Here is a 20,069-nt window from a genome sequence, read left to right as displayed (position 1 = left end):
CACACATACCTATTTAAAAACAAGCAAACAAAATCCCTATCCAGGGAGTGTGCAAAAGCACACAATCCGGCAGTTGCAGCTTCTCAACACATACTTTTGCAGTTTTCTGGTTTTGTGCAAATCTGAGGGAAATGAAATTAAAATATAACTAAGGCTATGCTCCTCTGTTCAGGAGTGCACTGGAGAAACAAAAGCCTTGAGGATGTACAGTAGTACCTCTAGTTACGTACTTAATTCGTTCCAGAGGTCCGTTCTTAACCTGAAACTGTTCTTAACCTGAAGCACCACTTTAGCTAATGGGGCCTCCTGCTGCTACCACACCACTGCTGCGTGATTTCTGTTCTCTTTTTTTTTTTTTTTTTTAAAATAATATTTATTGCTTTTAAACCATACAAACAAGAAGAAAAAGAAAAGGAGAAAAAGAAAAAAAAGAAAAAAAGAAAAGAAAGAAAAAACAATGCAATACAATATATAAACAATACACCACACAACATTAACGCATTAAACTAAACAAAACAGAACAAAAACAATTTAAAAACATACATCATACCATTTCAATGCCTTATCTTTCATTCCCTGGTTTCATCGACTTCCTCTCACCTCCCTTTTTGCATTCCACTTCTATTAATTGTTTCAGCAATTCCTTTCCATCTTTCACTATTTTCTGTCCTATAAATATCTTAACTTATTTTAACCTTATTTTCCATTAATACTATAATACTTATTTATGCTTAACTCCTTATAACACTTCTACTAAAGCCATATAATTTCATTCCAACATTTTTTAACACTCATTAATTTTACCGTATTTCTATAAATAAACTTTAAACTTTTTCCAATCTTCTTCCACCGTCTCTTCTCCCTGGTCTCGGATTCTGCCAGTCATTTCCGTCAAATCCATATAGTCCATCAACCTGGTGATCTTCTATCCGAGGCTCTTAACTCTTTTCCAGGTCCCTTCTGCAAGTCTTCTTCGTATACTTTGTCTTCTGCTGATCTTGTTGTTAATTTCCTTCCTTTGATGCTGAAGAGTAGGTCTCGGGGGAGCTCCAACCTAGCAATATTTTTATTCCTTCTTGACATGTCATTCACATCTCCGTGGTTAAAACTAAAATCCAAAAGATATTTCAGGACGTGTTTCAAAATCCCTCCAAATCTGAAGGTCCCCACAACTCCAATTTCCTCCTGACCCAAGTCCAGATCCCAAAGGTCAATAAATCCCTGCATGAGGTGATCTATCCAACTTTCCTTCTCCAGTCCAAGCAGGGTTCCAATCTGACTTTCTCTGAATTCAATCATAGAGGGCAACAACTTGTAGTCATCAAATTGCCTCTGTAAGGCTGGGGCTCTCTCCCTCTCCATTTGTATTACTTTAGGTTCAACAACCACAACTTTCTCCCTCGCTTTCTCCACCATTTGGCATGTCAAAGTAGATTCCTGTATCAGTTCCTGAATAGTTTCTGTGTAGATGTTCACTTTTTGTCCCAAATTAGTCACTTTTTGTCCCAAAATATCAATTTTAATATTCATCACATCCGTCTTCTTGTGGAGCTGTTCCAATGACTCACTTATCTTGCCTAGTGCAATCACTAAGGCTTCTTCTGTCGACATTCTCAAGAGATCCAGGGTCAATCTCACGGTTTTCTCTTGCAGCTGGAGATTCCACCAGCCCAACTCTTATAACAATTTCAAAGGCTCCCTCTAGAGGAAACAATTTCTGTTTGTATCAATCCTTTTAAGCACAGTTCAAGCAGTTCTTCACTCTCTCCTGCAGGCTTACACGATCCAAAAATTCCCCCCTCTTCTCCTGCCTCCAAGGGGGGTTTAATGATTTTAGCCGATGGAAGTTTAATCCTTTACATAGGACTTTCCAGGACTTTAGCTTGCAAATTATTTGCTTCAATCTATTTACAAAAGGGGAAGGCAGACTTCCTGTTTGAAACCTCCCTGTTTCAGTGCCAAATTAAGATGTTTAAAAACCCAATTTTCTGTTCTACTCACGGGTAGTTGTTTAGAATCAAATTGTCCACAGGAAAAAGTCACCGCTCTCCGGCAACAGCAATGCGGCTTCACTCCGTGAAAGAAGCAGTCAATTCAAAGCACCGCGCCACTCACCCCACATCGCTCCAGATCCCCGAAACTGGGTCTCCCCGCGAGTAGGGGAGGCACAAAAGGTGCCGGCCGAATCCCACGTTCACAGGTTTCTCCTGCCTGCAATTTTTAATGGGTCTCCGCCTTCGCCGTGGCGGCCAGACCCTGAATTCCACGGAGCAAATTCCTCCCGATCAGAGGAACTCCGCTATTGCCGGAGGCGCTAACCCGGAAGTCTGTGATTTCTGTTCTCATCCTGAAGCAAAGTTCATAACCCGAGGTAATATTTCTGCGTTAGCGGAGTCTGTAACCTGAAGCGTATGTAACCCGAGGTACCACTGTAGTGGGCATGGAAAGCAAGAGTAGCAAAAAGTGATGATTGATTAACCCACCCCAAAACAAATGGCCTGGGACCCCAAGTGGAGTATTTTTCCCAACATATCCCCGTATCGAGTAATCCTGAATTTACAGAGGGAAAGCACTGAGACTGGTGTTGCTTGAAGGTAATGTCTTGTGAACTAAAAAAATTAAATTGGAATGCAAAACAGCTGCAAACACACAGTAAACTCCAGTGTGGACAAGCCCCTCTAGGGTCACGTTCGTCCACCAGTTGGTGATCTCAAGTGTAGGCAGGAGAAGACTTTTTTTATGCTCTTGTCATGATATTAACTTGTACTACACATTTGGAATGGAGAAGAGGAAGACCTTGACACACAGCTCCCATTTTTAGCAGCAGCCCCTGTATTTTGTATAATGTGTGGTTCTACCATTTCACTTCCTTAAAATAATTCGGAAAGGCATCTCTATTGTGGATGGCCCATCCTTGTGGTGGAGAGTGGCCTCTTGGCTCTAGTTAGTCCTGTGATTTCAATCACACACCCCTCTCTTTCCCCCCCATTCCCATATCCAGCCCTTGACGACTTCCTAATGTAAAAACAACAACAACACATTTGCCTCTGCAAATGTGGTCCCCTAACCTTTGGAAAAGGCACAGTTACAGTACCAATGACTCTGTGTATACAAGGCAATATGCCTCGGCATGCCAGTTTCCAAAGAAGATATGATGCTGTTGTGTTCATGGGCTCCCCAGAAGCATCACACTGGCTGTTGTGGGTCCAAATGGACATTTTGCTCCAATCCAGCAGGGCTCTTTTGTTGTTTATTTTTTCTGAATGCTGCAAGATGCTTTGAGATCTCGGTATTAAAGGTTGTTTAGGAAGACAGGTATTTTATTATTTACAGCTTTCCCCATAGTATTCTCTGCGGCTTTGCTTAGACAGTCTATAAATGGTTCAAGCAATGGATCTCCTATCCACTTCCCCTGGAGAGACTGCCTGACAGTCTAATGGTTCTTTAAATTCCCTCCCTTGCTCAATTTACTCCGGCAAATCCCCTTTCCCCAGATTTTCCTAAAACATCCACAGCCTGCACATCTGCAAGGAAATACATTTGAAATCCGCCTAACTATACTTTATTTATATGTTCATTTTTCATGTCTTCTCACAAAAACATGCTTTTAGCAGCCCTGGAATTCAAGGGCATATGTATACTGCAGCGTAAAATTGGTTTAATTGTCTTTCACCCCAGGAAATATTAGGGGTTTTGTTCTTTAAAGGGGTAGGGAACAGACAACCTGCGATACTTTGTGGAAAGACATGACAATGAAAACAGGCAAAAAGCAAATATACTTTTTAGTTGTGGATTGGGGCCCAGTTCTTTCCAGCTTGACTTTCCTCATTTTTCTGTAGTTTTGTTTTGTTTTGTTTTTAGAAGTGTGGCAGATAGTGGTGGGCCCTTTGCATATTGCATTTTGGTATGGCTTTAAAGTGTTTGATGGATATTCAGAAAACCACAATACATGTGTGCAATAAAACAAACACAAGGGCCTCTTACTTTCTAGGACCCTCGTACCTACGGGACCGCCTCTCCTGGTATGTCCCACAGAGGAACTTGGTCCTCAAACAAAAACATCTTGGAGGTCCCGGGCCACAGGGAGGTTAGGCTGGCCTCAACCAGAGCCAGGGCTTTTTCGGCTATGGCTCCGATCTGGTGGAACGCTCTGTCACAAGAGACTAGGGCCCTGCGGGACTTGACATCTTTCCGCAGGGCCTGCAAGACAGAGCTGTTCCACCAGGCCTTTGGCCAAAGCACAGCCTGACTCCCTCCTTTGGCAATCTTCACAGAACTCTAGCCCAATGGTTGCCATCAGTTTGATTTGAATTAATTTTTTAATGAAATGATTTTAGAATGTTGTATTATTTTATTGTTGTTAGCCACCCTGAGCCCGGCTTTGGCTGGGGAGGGTGGGATATAAATAAAGTTGTTGTTGTTGTTGTTGTTGTTGTTGTTGTTATATCTTGCAAATGTGCACATTCCAGGGAGCTAGGATTTGCTGTCGGTTCCTCACATGGGTGTATGCAATGTCAAACACAACCTTCTGACACATGGGTCCACTCTTGAGTGAGCCTGTCGGTTCCTCACATGGGTGTATGCAATGTCAAACACAACCTTCTGACACATGGGTCCACTCTGAGTGAGCCTGAGCCTGGAGGTGTCTTGAAACGGCTTCCTAATTGCACAATTAAATTGTATTAAAACAAAATTCATTTTCACAACGTAGCCTCCAAAAGCCTTTCGAAGAGAAAATCACCTGTTACTGAAATTTATCTTTTGTACTCTCCTGTGTAGGTAGGTGTGCAAGTCCCCAGTTTGGGATGATGTGTGAATCTCCCTGTGTGGGAAGAGACTGGGGTCCCATCAGATGGATAATGTTTCCTGGGAAGTCGCAAACAAGAAGAAAACTAGACATCCGTTTGTCAGTACCTCTGAACCATCAACTGGAGGAAATTCAGTTCCTGGCTGATAGATTAAGGTCTAGTGCAGTAGGGCATGTCATTTTAGGGGATGAAACTTAAATTTCTCCAGTGAAGTGTCTTAAAAATAAGTTTTCAGGTGTGAGGAATTCAGATCTGCTATTATTTTTGTGACTGGACAACATTTAGCTTGGTAAGTGTATGTTTGAGCAAGAAGCTGGGATAGGTCAGTCAATAGAGCATGAGACTCTTAATCTCAGGGTTGTGGTTTCGTGGCCCATATCGGGCAAAATAGCCCTGCATTGCAAGGGGTTGGGCTTCCAACCCTACAATTCTATGATACCAAGAACATAAACTGCTTTCAGAAAGCTGATTTTTTAAAAAAATTACTATCTGAAAATGTCGGGCAATACTTAATAAGTACTTGACAAAAAAATTAAATCATTTCTATGCAATTTTAACATTTTACTTACCAAGCAAAACTAAATTATATTAATTTAACCAAAATATGTTTTGATTTCCCAAGTCATGTTACGATTTTTTTTAGCACCCCTCATTTTTGGAATTTGAAATTCAGGACGCCCCACCTAGTGCAGAGACAGGTTAACCTGTGTGTGTGTGTGTGTGTGCACGCGTGCGTGCGCATGCGCGCACACACCTCAAGACCCTTCAGTTTGGTTTAGCAGCTCCCCTCACCCTGATCCTATCACCTGCTATTTCCTTATGGAGGTGTGCTTCCATAACACTTGACGCCAGTGAGGTTGGGATACAGGACTTCATTGATGATCTGGTGTGGTGGGTTGGTGGGATTTCTATCCCATCCTGGGATACAGATCACTCCATCCCCCCAACTCGAGTGGCTCATATTTAGTGGATTTTCTGTTAACTCAAGTAAGCCATTAACCAATTTGAGAAGGTTAGTTAGGTTGGAAGGTCAGGTTTGCAAAGTTTGCACAAAGCGAGTCAACAGCACTGCAGATTGTGAAAGCTCCTCCATAAGCCATGCATATGATGACACAAGGAAATCCAGGTTGCTCAGTATGGATTCTTGCCTCACTTTGGCTATTGTTAAGAACAGCAAACAGTGCTGAAATAATTGGAACAAGAGTTGGCCGTTTTAAGATGAAAAGCCTTGCTGGACAAAGGCAAGAGTTGTAGCATTCTCTTTCTAGCTGTGTCCCACCAGATGCTTTTTGGAAGCTTAAAGCAGGGCAGAACTGCAGCATCCTGCCCTGTTGGTCCCTTAGCAGCTGTTATTCATTGATATTCTGCTGCTGAACGTGGAGGTTCCATTTAGTTACAGTGGCTAATAGCCATTGATTATGTCTCCCACAAATTTGTCTAATCCCCTCTTGCAGCCATTTAACTCCCATTCCTATTTTTGGTGCAGTGGTTTCTTTCAGCCAAGACTTTTTTTTTTGCCGTCTCTCTCCTTTCAGGTGGAGCTGCCTATGCATGTAGATCTGCAGGCCCCCTGGTCCATTTGGAACATGTGCTGAGAGGCAGTTGTGACTTATGGAAGATGCGGGAAGCTCTGAAGAAGCAACGCGGATCCTAACGCCATCATGAGAGGGAAGAGAAGATCCACGAGGATGGTTTGGCTGTGGATGGCATGCATCCTCAGTGTAGCATCTTCTCTAGAAGGTAAGTGCAATATTGGTGCTTTCTAGAGAGAAAACGCTATTGGCCTTATTGCGTCAAGTTAAGAGGTGACTGTCTTTTCTGTAACTTAATTGCTTGCTCGTGGGCACTTGCTGATCAGCTTTAGTAGGGAATGAGAACAGAGGGTTTTAAATTAAAGAGTTTGTGGATCCTGGGTTGGAGTTCCTATCATAAAAATCAGTAAGGGAGAAGGGGAGGAATATTTGAGATGCCTTTGAGATGCTGATGGTTCAGGGCTTCATAGAATCATAGAGTAGGAAGGGGCCACAAGGATCATGGTATAGTGGTTAAGAACAGTGGACTCGTAATCTGGTGAATCGAGTTCGCATCCCCACTCCTCCACATGCAGCTGCTGGGTGACCTTGGGCTAGTCACACTTCTCTGAAGTCTCTCAGCCTCACTCACCTCACAGAGTGTTTGTTGTGAGGGAGGAAGGGAAAAGGAGATTGTTAGCTGCTTTGAGACTCCTTAGGGTAGTGATAAAACGGGATATCAAATCCAAACTCTTCTTCTTCATCATCTAGTCCAACTCCCTGCAAAGCAGGAATCTTTCACCCCATGTGCGGCTCGAACCCACGGCCCTGAGATTAAGAGTCTCATGCTCTACCAACTGAGAGGAATGGGGTGTGATTCCTTGTGCTTGTGGGTTTAGGAATGGGGTTTGATCCCTTGCATTGGGGTGGTGCTGGTTTAGAAAACAGAATGGTTTTGAGTGAGGTTTTGGGATACATTACATGATACTGTTTGAGATGCAGTTTATGGCCTGTCATTCTTGCCAAGAAGATAGAAAGAAATGAATGTTTTTCGTTGTTGATTTACAGTGGTACCTCGGGTTACATATGCTTCAGGTTACATACGTTTTAGGTTACACACTCTGCTAATCCAGAAATAGTGCTTCAGGTTAAGAACTTTGCTTCAGGATAAGAACAGAAATCAGGCTCTGGCGGCGCAGTGGCAGCAGGAGGCCCCATTAGCTAAAGTGGTGCTTCAGGTTAAGAACAGTTTCAGGTTAAGAACAGACCTCCAGAACGAATTAAGTACTTAACCCGAGGTACCACTGTATTTATTCCTTTCTAAACAGCCATCTCAAGGAAATTAAAATAATTTAAAAACGGTTAGAAACAGGAAAACAGCCAATACGCTTTAAACAAGACTAAAACCCTAACAAAGTAGATTTGCCTTATGGGGTGCTTGGTTGTGTTTAATGAAGAGGTTGGGAAATGGTAGAAAGTGGTCAGAGGCAGCAAATATGTGGGATGAGAGAAGAAAGAAAAACCTGGGAAAGAGAGAGTGGGAGATGGAAGGGCAGAAGTGTCATGACTCATGAGCAGCCCTGTTGCCGGGCCAAGGAAAATCCCTGTGGCCACATGTGCTCATTGACCTGAACCGTTTCACGATGAATGCTCATCTTTCCCTCACACATGAAAGCCTTTGGAAGAGACAGGTCAGGAAGCAGGAGTAAAATTGCTGGGGAACCGAAGGAAGGAGGGAATCTGTGATGAGCGAAGATGAGAACAAAGGGAGATAAGAAAAGTAAGAGCACCTGCAGGAAGGAAAGTACCGTCTGGAGAGAAGCAATACTTTGCTTGAAGGAAATGGGTAGAAGTTCTGGGAAGGCAGATGCAGCTGTTTGTCAGCAGCCGGGGAAAAAAGTGTGGCACTGTCTCTTGTGAATGGCGCACGTGCATTTTTAGTAGTTGGGTTTTTCCTCCATAAATATGGAAGCAGCAACTGGGAAAGGTCTGGATCTCTGATGGTTATGCATAAATCGCAGGAACCCAGCTGGCAACTGGCAGCACCGGGCTTACATTTTCACAGCCGATGGCACCGCATGCATCTTGTAACGCCATTTGCATTTTGGCATTTTTCCTGCTGGCTAAGAAGCAGGGTGTGTGAGCTGGCCTGTAGAGGATGCCGCAGATGTCCTTTTGCTATCCTAAGCAAAGTGCAGCAGGGGGATTGAGAGCCAACAGTGGGAAATGATTTTACCACTTATTGAGCAGGAGCAATAATAGTAATTATTATTATTATTATTATTATTATTATTATTATTATTATTTATACCAGCCTTCATTCAAAAATCACAAGGTGGTTTACAATATAAAAGCACAATAATACATACTATAATAGCAATACCCCCCATATATATTTTTTAAAAGGCCTTAGATTGTTTAATTGACCAGAGGCCTGGGAGAAGAGGAATGTTTTTGCCTGGTGCCTAAAGATACGTAATGAAGGTGTCAGGCGAGCCTCCCTGGGGGAGCATTCCATGAGCAGGACATGAGATAGAAGGGCCCTACAGTTGAAGTTGAAAAAAAACCAACCTTACTTCCTCTACCCTGCCATCTAATAGGGTACAGTCGTACCTTGGTTTTCAAACAGAATCTGTTCTGGAAGTCCGTTCGACTTCCAAAAATGTTCGGAAACCAAGGCGTGACTTCTCTTTGCCTGTAGGAGCTTCCTGCAGTCAAGTAGAAGCTGCATCGGACATCCGGGTTCCAAATAGCATTCACAAACGGGAACACTCACTTTTGGGTTCAGGAGCCAAAACGTTTGAGTCGCAAGGTGTTCGAGAACCAAGGTACGACTGTATGTATTTGTCGTACCCTAGTTCATACCCCATAATTTCTCTAGCTCTATTTCCACATTCCCGTCCATTAATTTATAAAACATTTCATTTCACTAGCTATCACTGAGATAACTTTTTAAAACAGTAACCACCAGGATTCTTCCCAAAATGTTAACCTGCATGTGTGATCATAGAATCATAGAGTTGGAAGAGACCACAAGGGCCATCGAGTCCAACCCCCTGCCAAGCAGGAAACACCATCAGAGCACTCCTGACATATGGTTGTCAAGCCTCTGCTTAAAGACCTCCAAAGAAGGAGACTCCACCACACTCCTTGGCAGCAAATTCCACTGTCGAACAGCTCTTACTGTCAGGAAGTTCTTCCTAATGTTTAGGTGGAATCTTTTTTCTTGTAGTTTGGAACCATTGCTCCGTGTCCGCTTCTCTGGAGCAGCAGAAAACAACCTTTCTCCCTCCTCTATATGACATCCTTTTATATATTTTAACATGGCTATCATATCACCCCTTAACCTCCTCTTCTCCAGGCTAAACATGCCCAGCTCCCTTAGCCGTTCCTCATAAGGCATCGTTTCCAGGCCTTTGACCATTTTGGTTGCCCTCCTCTGGACACGTTCCAGTTTGTCAGTGTCCTTCTTGAACTGTGGTGCCCAGAACTGGACACAGTACTCCAGGTGAGGTCTGACCAGAGCAGAATACAGTGGCACTATTACTTCCCTTGATCTAGATGCTATACTCCTATTGATGCAGCCCAGAATTGCATTGGCTTTTTTAGCTGCCGCGTCACACTGTTGGCTCATGTCAAGTTTGTGGTCAACCAAGACTCCTAGATGATGACAGTGCAAAATTCCATGTGGTTTTTACAAAAAGATTTCAGCTGTGTCCCTCTGCTGTCGGTGTTCTACTCTGGTGCCCTTTAGCCAAATCAGCAATAGTTACATGCTAAGCCTTTCCTAGCTTGTCCACCATGTCATCTGTTGCAAGGCACAGTGTGATTGCATTTCTTTTGCTCTACTTCACACAGAAACTCCCAGTTTCATCTTGGTTTGGAATTGGTACCCCAGCAAAGGCCCAAAGACTGCTGGAAGGCTGTCTATTATTAATGTTATTGTTATTGTTACTGCTATTACTTCCCTTCATTATCAAATTCCAGGATGGTTTACAGAATATATTAAAACAACATTAACTCAGAAGCATAAATACAGTAAACCACATTTAAAAAATACATAAAACAGAGCAGTTGAAAGTTGAATATTAAAGATCAGCTAATGCTTGGCAAAAGAAAAAAAGAGGATGAAGCACAGTTAAAGTTGGGGCTTTTTGTCTTTTGGAGGAGAGGGACTGGGTGCCACAACAGAAAATGTCTCTCCCTGATTGCCAACAGATGCATGCAGACAATGGTACAATCAGGAGTGCCTGATCTATAGATCCCAGTGAAGGGGCAGGTCAGTATAAGGGAGAAGATGCTCCCTCAAGTACCCTGGTTCGCAGTTGATAGGGCCTTATATCACCTTGAGCATCACCTTGAGCCTGGCCCAGTAACGTATGGGCAGCCACTGCAGGTGTGACATGCTTGCGGTAGATTGCACCGCTTGGCAGTGTAGCCACCCGATTCTGCACTAGCTGCCGCTCTGGATGCATAGGCCACTGTGGCCAGACTATCTCCACCCAGGAACAACCATAGCTGATAAAATGCATTTCTGGACACTGTAGTTGCCTGAGTCTTCCTTGACAAAGATGGATCATGGAGTACCTCCAGTGAAACTGCTCCTTTGGGAGGAGTGCAATGCCATTTAGAGCAGACACCCTCCTACCTTATTCTTTGAACTAGCAGCTACCCACCCACAGCACTTCCATCTTACCAGGCATCAGGTTCAGCTTAGTAGTCTTCATCCACCACTCCACTGCTTCTAGGCACTGGTCCAGGACTTGCAACGTCGTGCCATTGTGCTCCAAATCCCCCAGTAACTGCACCCAAGGCCACTGACCCAAACAGCACTGGGGACAAAGCGGTGTTGTGTGGCACTCCACAGTGCAAAATCCAAGGGGCTGACATAGAGTCCCACCCAATGCCACTCCTGGAGGCGGGAGCAGAACTATTGCAGTAGGTTGGCTCCCACTCCCAACCCACAGAGCCACCCAAGGGGATATTATGGCTGATGGCATCAAAAGTCATTGAGAGACTCTTTCTCCTGATAATAGTCATCCATCAGGGCAACCAAGCCTGATTCTGTCATGAAACTGGGCCTGAAACCAGACTGGAATGGGCTTAGTAAATCTGCTTCCTCCAAAGGTCCCTGAAGCTGATCCGTCACCACCCTTTCAGGAGGGTGCCCAGTAAGGGGATATTTGTGACTGGGAGATGCCATGCGCTGCTGGATCCAGGATTGTTTTTTTCGGGAGTGGATGCACTACTCTGCCTGGTTGAATTTCTGATGCACATATTGTAATTCAGCTACTATGGCAGACAAGAATTCTTGACCCTCCTTATGCCCAATTATATCCAATTTTAAATTCAGTCATGGAAACAAATTATCAGTAGATAGAGGCACAACCTTTTGTGCACACACTGCTGTGAGGCAGGGAGGGAATTGGTATATTTGGATGCACAACATGTTACAGAAGCTTGGAGATTTGCATAGTGCAGCGAGGAAACTGGGGGAAACTCCCCCCACCCCACCTCCAATTCAGGAAATTCACATAAGCGGTAAAACCGACCAAGGCTTTCAGACTTGCACCACTACTCCAGTGGCGGTGCCACACTTTTCAAGGAAGACACAGAAGGCAAGGCAGGAGGAGAGAGGTTGTGAGAGAATGGGTCAAACCCCACTTCCCCATATCACTTCCCCTGCAAGTAGCTCCCCCCACTGTTTTGCAGGAGAAAGACAGCAGCCCCTAATTCCCAGTCTTCTGTTTGCCACTGAACATCAGTTTCCCTCCTAAGAGCAGGGAATTGTCGTAATTTTGAGTTCACATCTCACTGCTTGGTTCTTGAAGTGCACAGGACAGCCCTAGGTGAAAAGAAGGAACCATGTTTGTTGGAGCTTTAGAAAAGTCAGTCAGAAAGGAGAACGTTGCAAGGATCTAGGCGTCAGGAAGAGTTAATCCACCAAATTACTTTTTGCATTCTTTTAAGGCAGTTCTTGCAGTGGTGGGAAGGCTTATCTAGTTTGCAAGTCAGTGATGAGCACATGCTCTTGCCTGAAACCTCCTTGCTTTGTGTCAGTTTGTGTCCTGTTTTAATTGATCCTTTTTATTTGATGCCCCTCACGTAGCATCCCAAAGCACAGTTTGGTTGTTTGGTGGGTCGTGAGTTGTGCACCCCATGTAGAACGCATTGTAATAGTTTTCGAAGTTACTAGAGCCTGGAGGTCCCTGGTTAAGTCATCTCTGTCTAAAAGAGGCTGCAGCTGGCGGAGAGCTATAGCTGGGAATAGGCAATCGTAGCCTGCAAGGCCGCGAGTGAAAATGTTGGATCCAGGAGCACCCCCAAGCTATGAACCTGGTTCTTCAAGGCGTGCAACCCCATCCAGAACAAGCCGTCTTCCAGCTTACAGATGCAAGAACTTGGAAAACGTAACACCTCTGTCTTTTCAGGATTCAGTTGCATTTTGTTCTCCCACATCCTGCCCATCACTGCCTCCAAACACCTGTCTAGCACCTCAGCTGCCTTTCCTGATTCAGATGGAACAGGGGGAAAGAGCTGGGTGCCATCCCTACATATGGCATGTTCAGGAACCAACCCCCCCATCCCCCGGCTTCTTGAAATTTTTGACTTTTTGAGGTGACTGAAACTGAAAGAAAGCACCTGTCAAGTTTTGCACCCTCATATGCTTTGAAAAGGCACCCCCAACATTTCCTCAAAAGGCTAAATATGGTCGGAGCTTCAACGGGGATGGAAAATAAGGACAGCTGATGTGTATTTTATCATGATTTACCCCTTGCTTTTCTGTGCAACTTCTAATGCAGGTTACTGTCAACTCTTGAAAAGGAGGATTGCTAAGCACACGCCTCCCATCGATTGTCTCATCCTGCTTGCTGCCAACTTCCCACTTTTTGCATCCAAAGAAAGTTCTAACCTACACAAGCTTATGCTGCATCCAATATTATTCTGAAAAAGTGCTACAGGATTCGTGCTTTAAATAACCGTAGCCAACCGGTCTCCAAACACGGTGTGAATAAAATGCTGAGATAACGTCACGCTTTCCTGTTGTGCGTTGGCTGGCCGAGCTGATAAGACGGCACAGTTTTCTTCTGTAAATTGAAGTGGTGCAATCTGACCTCCCTCTTCATCTTGAAATGCCTTTGAACGTGGTGGTGGAGGAGTCGCCCCATATAAACTGTGAAGACATTGTACTGAAATACACAGCAGGAGCAAGTCCTTCGACATAACGATGACCTCGCCCTTCCAAAGTAGCTGGGCTTGGCTGAACGGGGAGGCATTTCCCCAGTTCCTCACCGTACTTGAGTGACAGGGGTAAAAATGTGGTTTGATTTAAAGCAGATCCGGCAGATCAGTGTGGCGGTGCTCAGCACAGCAATGATAACAGGATGCTATCCTGTCAGCAGTGTGAAGGGGGAAGCGAAGCCCACGTTTTCATCCCTTGTGTGGCCAAGTGCCTGTCAATCAGAAAGCAAAACAGGCCTGCTATAAATAAAATAGTGGTTTTCCCTACTTGAAGGACTCCCTAGGCACACAGAAGTATTTAAGAGTAAAACTTGAAAGAAAATGTAAAAAGAAAATAAAAAAATCTAACTGCCCAAGTGCCTGTGAGCTCCTCGGAATTAATGAGATGGTGGTAGTTGAGCCTAGGGAGAATAAAAGAGCCTGCCTCAGAGGCCCAGAGGCCCATCTAGTCTAGTATCTTCATCTCATGGTAACCAGCAAGATGTCTGCATGCCAGACATAACAACTCCCCTTCTCCTGCTCTGCAGACTGTTCTGGTTGTTTTCCTGACTTCCAAGCCATGTACACAATAACTCTCTAGTTGCTAAAACTGAAGTATTGGTCTTTCCTGTTTATTATATGTAGACCCAAACATTGACCATCCAATGTTTGGGTGTTAAATAAGCCATCTTTCAAATCACCCAAACTAGGGTATTCATAGAAGGAGAAACCAGTTGCCAATTATTTGTACAAGCTGACAGGTAGGCCTTATGATACACACCAATATCTGGAAACTTTAAAACCTCCTTCCGATATTGGCAGCTGCATTCTCTTAAATGAAAAATGAGGTGGAGAGTTAACCCTAATAAACCTTCTAAATATTCCATTAATCTTTTGAACATACACTCAGGAAATGCATTATGAAATATCACAAACTCTGTATATTATCTGTGGCAGAACATTCATCTTACAAGAGTATTAACCATAGCCCCAATACTAAATCTAAGTAGTGCTCATCTTCCCAAATCACTGAAGATCCCCTTTATCAACCTTTTCAAATTCATTCTACTCATTTGAGAAATATATCTTGGTACCCAAATGCCTAGATATGTTATGACCTCTGGGCACCAACAAAAGCAGCAAGTAGTATACAAAGTAGATTATCTACAAAATGCCCACTGGCATCGATTTAGATTTTGATCAATTAATTGTATACAGTGGTGCCTCGCAAGACGAAATTAATCCGTTCCGCGATTCTCTTCGTCTAGCGGTTTTTTTGTCTTGCGAAGCAAGCCCATTGACAGCTTAGCGGATTAGCGCTATTAGCGGTCTAGCGGCTTTTAGCGATCAGCTGAGAAGCGGCTTATCAGCGGAACAGCTGATAAGCGGCTTAGCGCTTAGGGAAAGGGCGGAAAAAAGCGGAAAAAAACAGCGGGAACTCGCAAGATTTTTTCGTCTTGCGAAGCAACCCCATAGAGAAATTCGTTTAGCGAAGCGCCTCCAAAAACGGAAAACCCTTTCGTCTAGCGGGTTTTTCGTCTTGCGAGGCGTTCGTCTTGCGGGGCACCACTGTTCTTTGAAATTCTATCAAAACTATTATTTTTATTAATTCAGGTATTGATATTTCAGTTCTACTAAGAAGATTCACCCATTGCCCATGTCAGTGAAATCCACAAGAACAGATCTCATAGGAGAGACAATGTATTGGTAATGGAAACCTGCACCACCTGACCCAGGAAGCTTGAATGCAGAGTACCAGTCACATATTATGGCCTGGGCATTTATTTGGCAACCACCCCCAAGCTGCTGTTTTTACTGTCCCGCATAGACTGTGCAAAAAAGGAGGGTCCATTTAGGATCACCATGCATCACTGAGTTAAGGTCTTCAGCATCTCAGATCTTGGGATCTTAGAAGGAGGATATTTTGGTATAAAGGGCAGACACAAGAGGTGTGGGGCCTTTTGGCAGCTAGTGGAGGTCACGAGTTGCACTTAGTGAGTAAGGGGACAGAGTCTGGCCATGCCTGGTGGGTAAGGCAAAGGTAAAGGACCCCTGGATGCTTAAGTGCAGTCAAAGGCGACTACAGGGTTGTGGTTCCCATCTCACTTTCATTTTGAGGGAGCCGGCATTTGTCCACAGACAGCTTTCAGGGTCATGTGGCCAGCATGACAAAACCGCTTCTGGCGCAACAGAACACGGTGACGGAAACCAGAGCGCATGGAAACACCATTTACCTTCCCACTCCTGCAGTACCTATTTATCTACTTGCTCTGGTGTGCTTTTGAACTGCTAGGTTGGCAGAAACTGGGACAGAGCAACGGGAGCTCACTCCATCATGGGAATTTGAACCGCTGACCTTCTGATCGGCAAGCCCAAGAGGCTCAGTGGTTTAGACTACATAGCCACAGAGTCTGGCCATGCCTGGTGGGAAAGGGTGGCACCCAGTGGGTCATAGAAAGGGGACCAATAGCAAAAGCTGTCATCAAACCAAGCAGAACATAGCTCGTCCTTTGGCCTTGATCCCTCACTCCTGACCTCATCTACACTACAAATTTAAAGCAGTACCATGCCACTTTAAAGAGTCATTTTAAAAATCCTGGGACTTTGTTGAGGGTGCTGAGAGTTGTGGAGACCCCTGTTCCCCTCACAATTCCAGAGTTCCCTGGGAAGTGACGGTTAAACCACTCTTGAGAATTGTAGCTCTGTGAGTGAATAGGGGTCTCTTACCTCCCTTAACAAACTATGGTTTCCAAGATTCTTTAGGGGAAGCCATGACTTCTTAAAGTGATATGATACTGCTTTAAGTCTATGGTGTTCTAAAAAAATGCTGTCTAGTTATGCTGACCTGAGAGACACTACAGAAGCTTTGCCTCTCCTTCCAGTCGAAAAAGGGACATTTCCCTAGCCTCCCATAGCTAGCCCTTCTCTAATAGGGAGGGAGCATTTGTAGGATTAAATGTTCCCTATTAGAGGAAAAGCCCTGTCAGCTGCAGGACAGGTATATTTGCTAGCCTATGAAATATTCACGCTCTGAAAAATTATTACCAGGGTCACCGGAGACAGACCATCTGGGGAGTAGCCTGCTTGCCAGCAGCACAGAATGCAGGCTGCCAGTTTTTTTCTCTTTCCTGCTTTCCCTCTCTATGAATCTCCCTTCATATTTAAAAATAATTTGCATGACTGCATTATTATTATTATTATTATTATTATTATTATTATTAATTTTATTACCCTCGTTTTACCATAAGGTGTCAGGGCAAGTTACAATATAAAAATAAAATACAGTGGTGCCTCGCAAGACGAAATTAATCCGTTCCGTGAGGCTCTTCGTATAGCGGTTTTTTCGTCATGCGAAGCAAGCCCATTGACAGCTTAGCAGATTAGCGCTATTAGCGGTTTAGCGGCTTATCAGCGGATCAGCTGATAAGTGGCTTAGCAGCTTAGGAAAAGGGGGGGAAGGGGAAAAAACCCGCAGGAACTCGCAAGACATTTCGTCTTGCGAAGCAAGCCCATAGGGAAATTTGTTTTGCGAAGCGCCTCCAAAACGGAAAACCCTTTCGTCTAGCGGGTTTTCCGTCTTGCGAGGCGTTCGTCTTGCGGGGCACCACTGTATTTAGATCAGTGTAAAAAATTGCAAACAGAAGAGCAGAGTGGGTCCAAAAACTTGGTTGTTTGGCTCAGATAATTATTCAGGTTGGATGAAGCAAACTTGGTTGGGCAGAGAGTAAACACATGGACTAACTTAAATCAAAAATAATCTGTGCACCAAAATGTGTCCTTTAGGCTGCATCTCCCTACTTCAGTGCAAGGGAGATGTGTTGGCTTAAGAGATGAGCTGCCACCTAGAGGGGAGAGTTCCTATTGTGCTGGAATCCTGCTTGAGGGCTTCCTATCGGGGGCATCTGGTTGGCTACTGAGAAAACAAAATGCCATTGTCCTGATCCATCAGGTCTCCTCTTGTGTTCTTATGTGGCTTCAGAGATGAGCTGCAGCCTAGAGGGTTGCCCAGGGTTCTGTTATGCTTCAAAAACATGCAGCGCTCCAAAAGCCAGGTCTGCAGAAGAGCTAATCCTGTCCCTGGCTCAGCACTTTAGCACTAAATTGGCTAAGCAGGAGAAGACCAAGCATCATAAGAGAGAACCTGCCCCACTGGTATCCCTTGATCATGCAGATAGCATAGCCCAGAGTCTGCCAATCTTTTTTGGCTGGTGGGCACATTTGCAAACAGATGAAACAGATGTAGGCCCTACACTTTCAATGCAACCAAGCATATACTGCATACTGTTCTATTATGGGTGCCTGGGAAGACTTCTGCAGGTCTGTGGGTCCCTGGTTGGAGACCTTTGGCAGAACTGGCTCCTTCGCACAGGTTCAGAATTTGTGTGTTGCTCTAAAAACATGTCTGCTAATAATTTGTATTCAAATCACACTTTTCAGAAGTCTTCAGACTTTTGATATAATCATCACAGCAACCCTGTAAGGTCAATGCTGTCATTCTCATATTTCCAATGAAGACCAGGGTTGAGGGTACTTAGTCAAGACTTGAACGGGGGACATCCAGCTAATAACTCTTTGCCAGCTCTCATTACATTGTTCTGCTGCATGGTTTATAGCAGCCCCCTTCAATTATAACTTGTATTTTCAGACTCTTATCCCCCTCTGGTCTTGAGTCCAATCAATCAATTGTTTGAAGAGGTGGTTGTCTTCAACTGCTTGGTCTGTCTTCTGCAAATCTGTTGGCAAGCCCTGCGTCCACATGAGGCAAATGTTCTGCCTGTGTGAGCACAAGGGCATCAGCTGCTTCTCGCGAGCAAGTTCTCCCATGAAAGCTTGGCATTGAATAGGTGATAAACAAGGGTACACATGACTCATGCCCAAGATATGGAGAACCATGAGAATCATGCCTCAAGACTTGCAAGAAATCACTTGCAAAGCTGACAAATGCATTTGCAATTCCTTCCTCCTAGATCTCATATCCGATAGCGAGTAGGGCTTAAGACTAGCAGTTATACTGGCCCGCAAGAGATGAGATGGGGGTGGTGAGGAGTAGCGGTGGATAGGAGCGGCTGCTGTACGGATATCTTTATCAAACTCATCACTTTCGTCTCTTTCATTTGGCAGAGATTCTTTTGGATACAACAGGAGAGACCTCCGAGATTGGCTGGACTGCCCATCCTCCTAATGGGGTAGGTGCTCCCTCCATTCTCTACTGCTTGTGAAAACAACACACACACACACACACACACACACACACACACACACACACACACAAACACAGAAAGGAGCAGCCAGCACAGAGGGATGTTGCTGCATCACTGCCCTCCTTACGGTGGAGTCGTTGCTGCTTATCAGTGCCAGGGGGTGGCAAATTCTGGGCTGTGCAGTTGCAGCATCAGCACCAGACCACCGCTAATGTTGCTGTACTTGCACAGCCCCAAATGCGCTGCCGCCCTACCTGACCTCAACAATGCAGGTTGTAATACAGTGAAATACAGTATCTAGGAAACAAAAGAAGCAACCAAAAACATGCATTAAAAACACGCAGCATCTAGAACCTCGCATTACAGATAATGCCCCAGGTAGAAAAATCATTAAGTGGTCCACCAAGACCTTCAGCAGTCTTTAAGTGATGGGGGGGGGGGGGCATTTCAGAACCACTGCTTTAGAACGCAGGCCTGAACCAGATTTTGAAATGCAGACTAGATGGTTATCTCCCCCCCCCCCACAAAAGAAAAGTTCTAGTTCAATTTGACCGAATGTTCTGTTGAAATTCTGGTTTCCTTTATCCTAATACATCTCGGAAGCATAGTTGGCAAGTGCCCAATGGATGCATTCGTTCCAGCTAGATAAAATCTGACGAAATGGACTTCAGCCTAGAAAACCTCTTGTCACAATATATTAGAAGGCTCTTAAGCTGCTACGGGCCCCCTTCCAATGCTCCTCCCCCATGTGTCTTTTCCTCTGGAACTTGCAGCCATGGATTGCCAAGGTCTGGGGAGGGCGAGCACCAACGTCAAAGCTTCTGTCACCACATCCCTTGGCAGCTGGGAGATGAGTCCTGGTGAGCTTGGAGGTTATCAACTTGCTTTGTGCTAATTCTCCAAGGAAGAATGGCGTTCCTGGGGTTGCCCCATTCTAGTTTCACAACACAGCAGAATGGCTTGACCTTGGCCATCAAAAGGAGCTGTATTTGAATCCAGACCTCTGTGTTCTGAGTTCAACACAACGTATTCACTATATATTTTATAAATCACCTTAAGTGAAAATGCATAGAATTTTAAATGACTTGAATTTTCAAGACTTTTGAGGTCAAAATTTGCACGTTCAACTTGGGAGACATTTTCCCTTGAAAACCTAAGGCCAGGATAGCTCAGTTGCTTAGAGCGTGGTGCTGCTAACACCAAGGTTGCAGGTTTGATCCCCATATGGGACAGTGGCATAGTCATGGCAAAAGCAGGGGGTTGGATGAGATGATCCTCAGGGTGACTTCCAACTCTGCAGATCTGTGATTCTACTATTCATCTGAGTT

General features: G+C 44.5%; 1 protein-coding gene across 4 annotated transcripts in view; it reads left to right on the top strand.

Annotated features, from left to right (window-relative positions):
* Nucleotides 1–20,069, top strand: part of LOC309332108 (ephrin type-B receptor 5) — a 163,021-nt gene that overhangs the window by 51,577 nt on the left and 91,375 nt on the right. For 3 of the 4 annotated variants that reach the window (XM_081844905.1, XM_081844903.1, XM_081844904.1), the window contains 2 exons: nucleotides 6,344–6,548; nucleotides 18,662–18,726. In XM_081844905.1, coding sequence (XP_081701031.1) covers nucleotides 6,470–6,548; nucleotides 18,662–18,726 — 144 coding nt within the window. In that variant the 5' untranslated portion in view covers nucleotides 6,344–6,469. Of the gene's footprint in view, nucleotides 1–6,343; nucleotides 6,549–7,994; nucleotides 8,100–18,661; nucleotides 18,727–20,069 lie in introns of all 4 variants that reach the window. The other variant, XM_081844906.1, reaches the window with a different exon arrangement.

This window comes from Podarcis erhardii (assembly GCF_964252035.2).
Source record: "Podarcis erhardii genome assembly, chromosome: 17".
NCBI lineage: Eukaryota > Metazoa > Chordata > Lepidosauria > Squamata > Lacertidae > Podarcis > Podarcis erhardii.
Note: the sequence above shows the minus strand (reverse complement) of the source record. Positions and strands in the feature narration are given on the sequence as shown.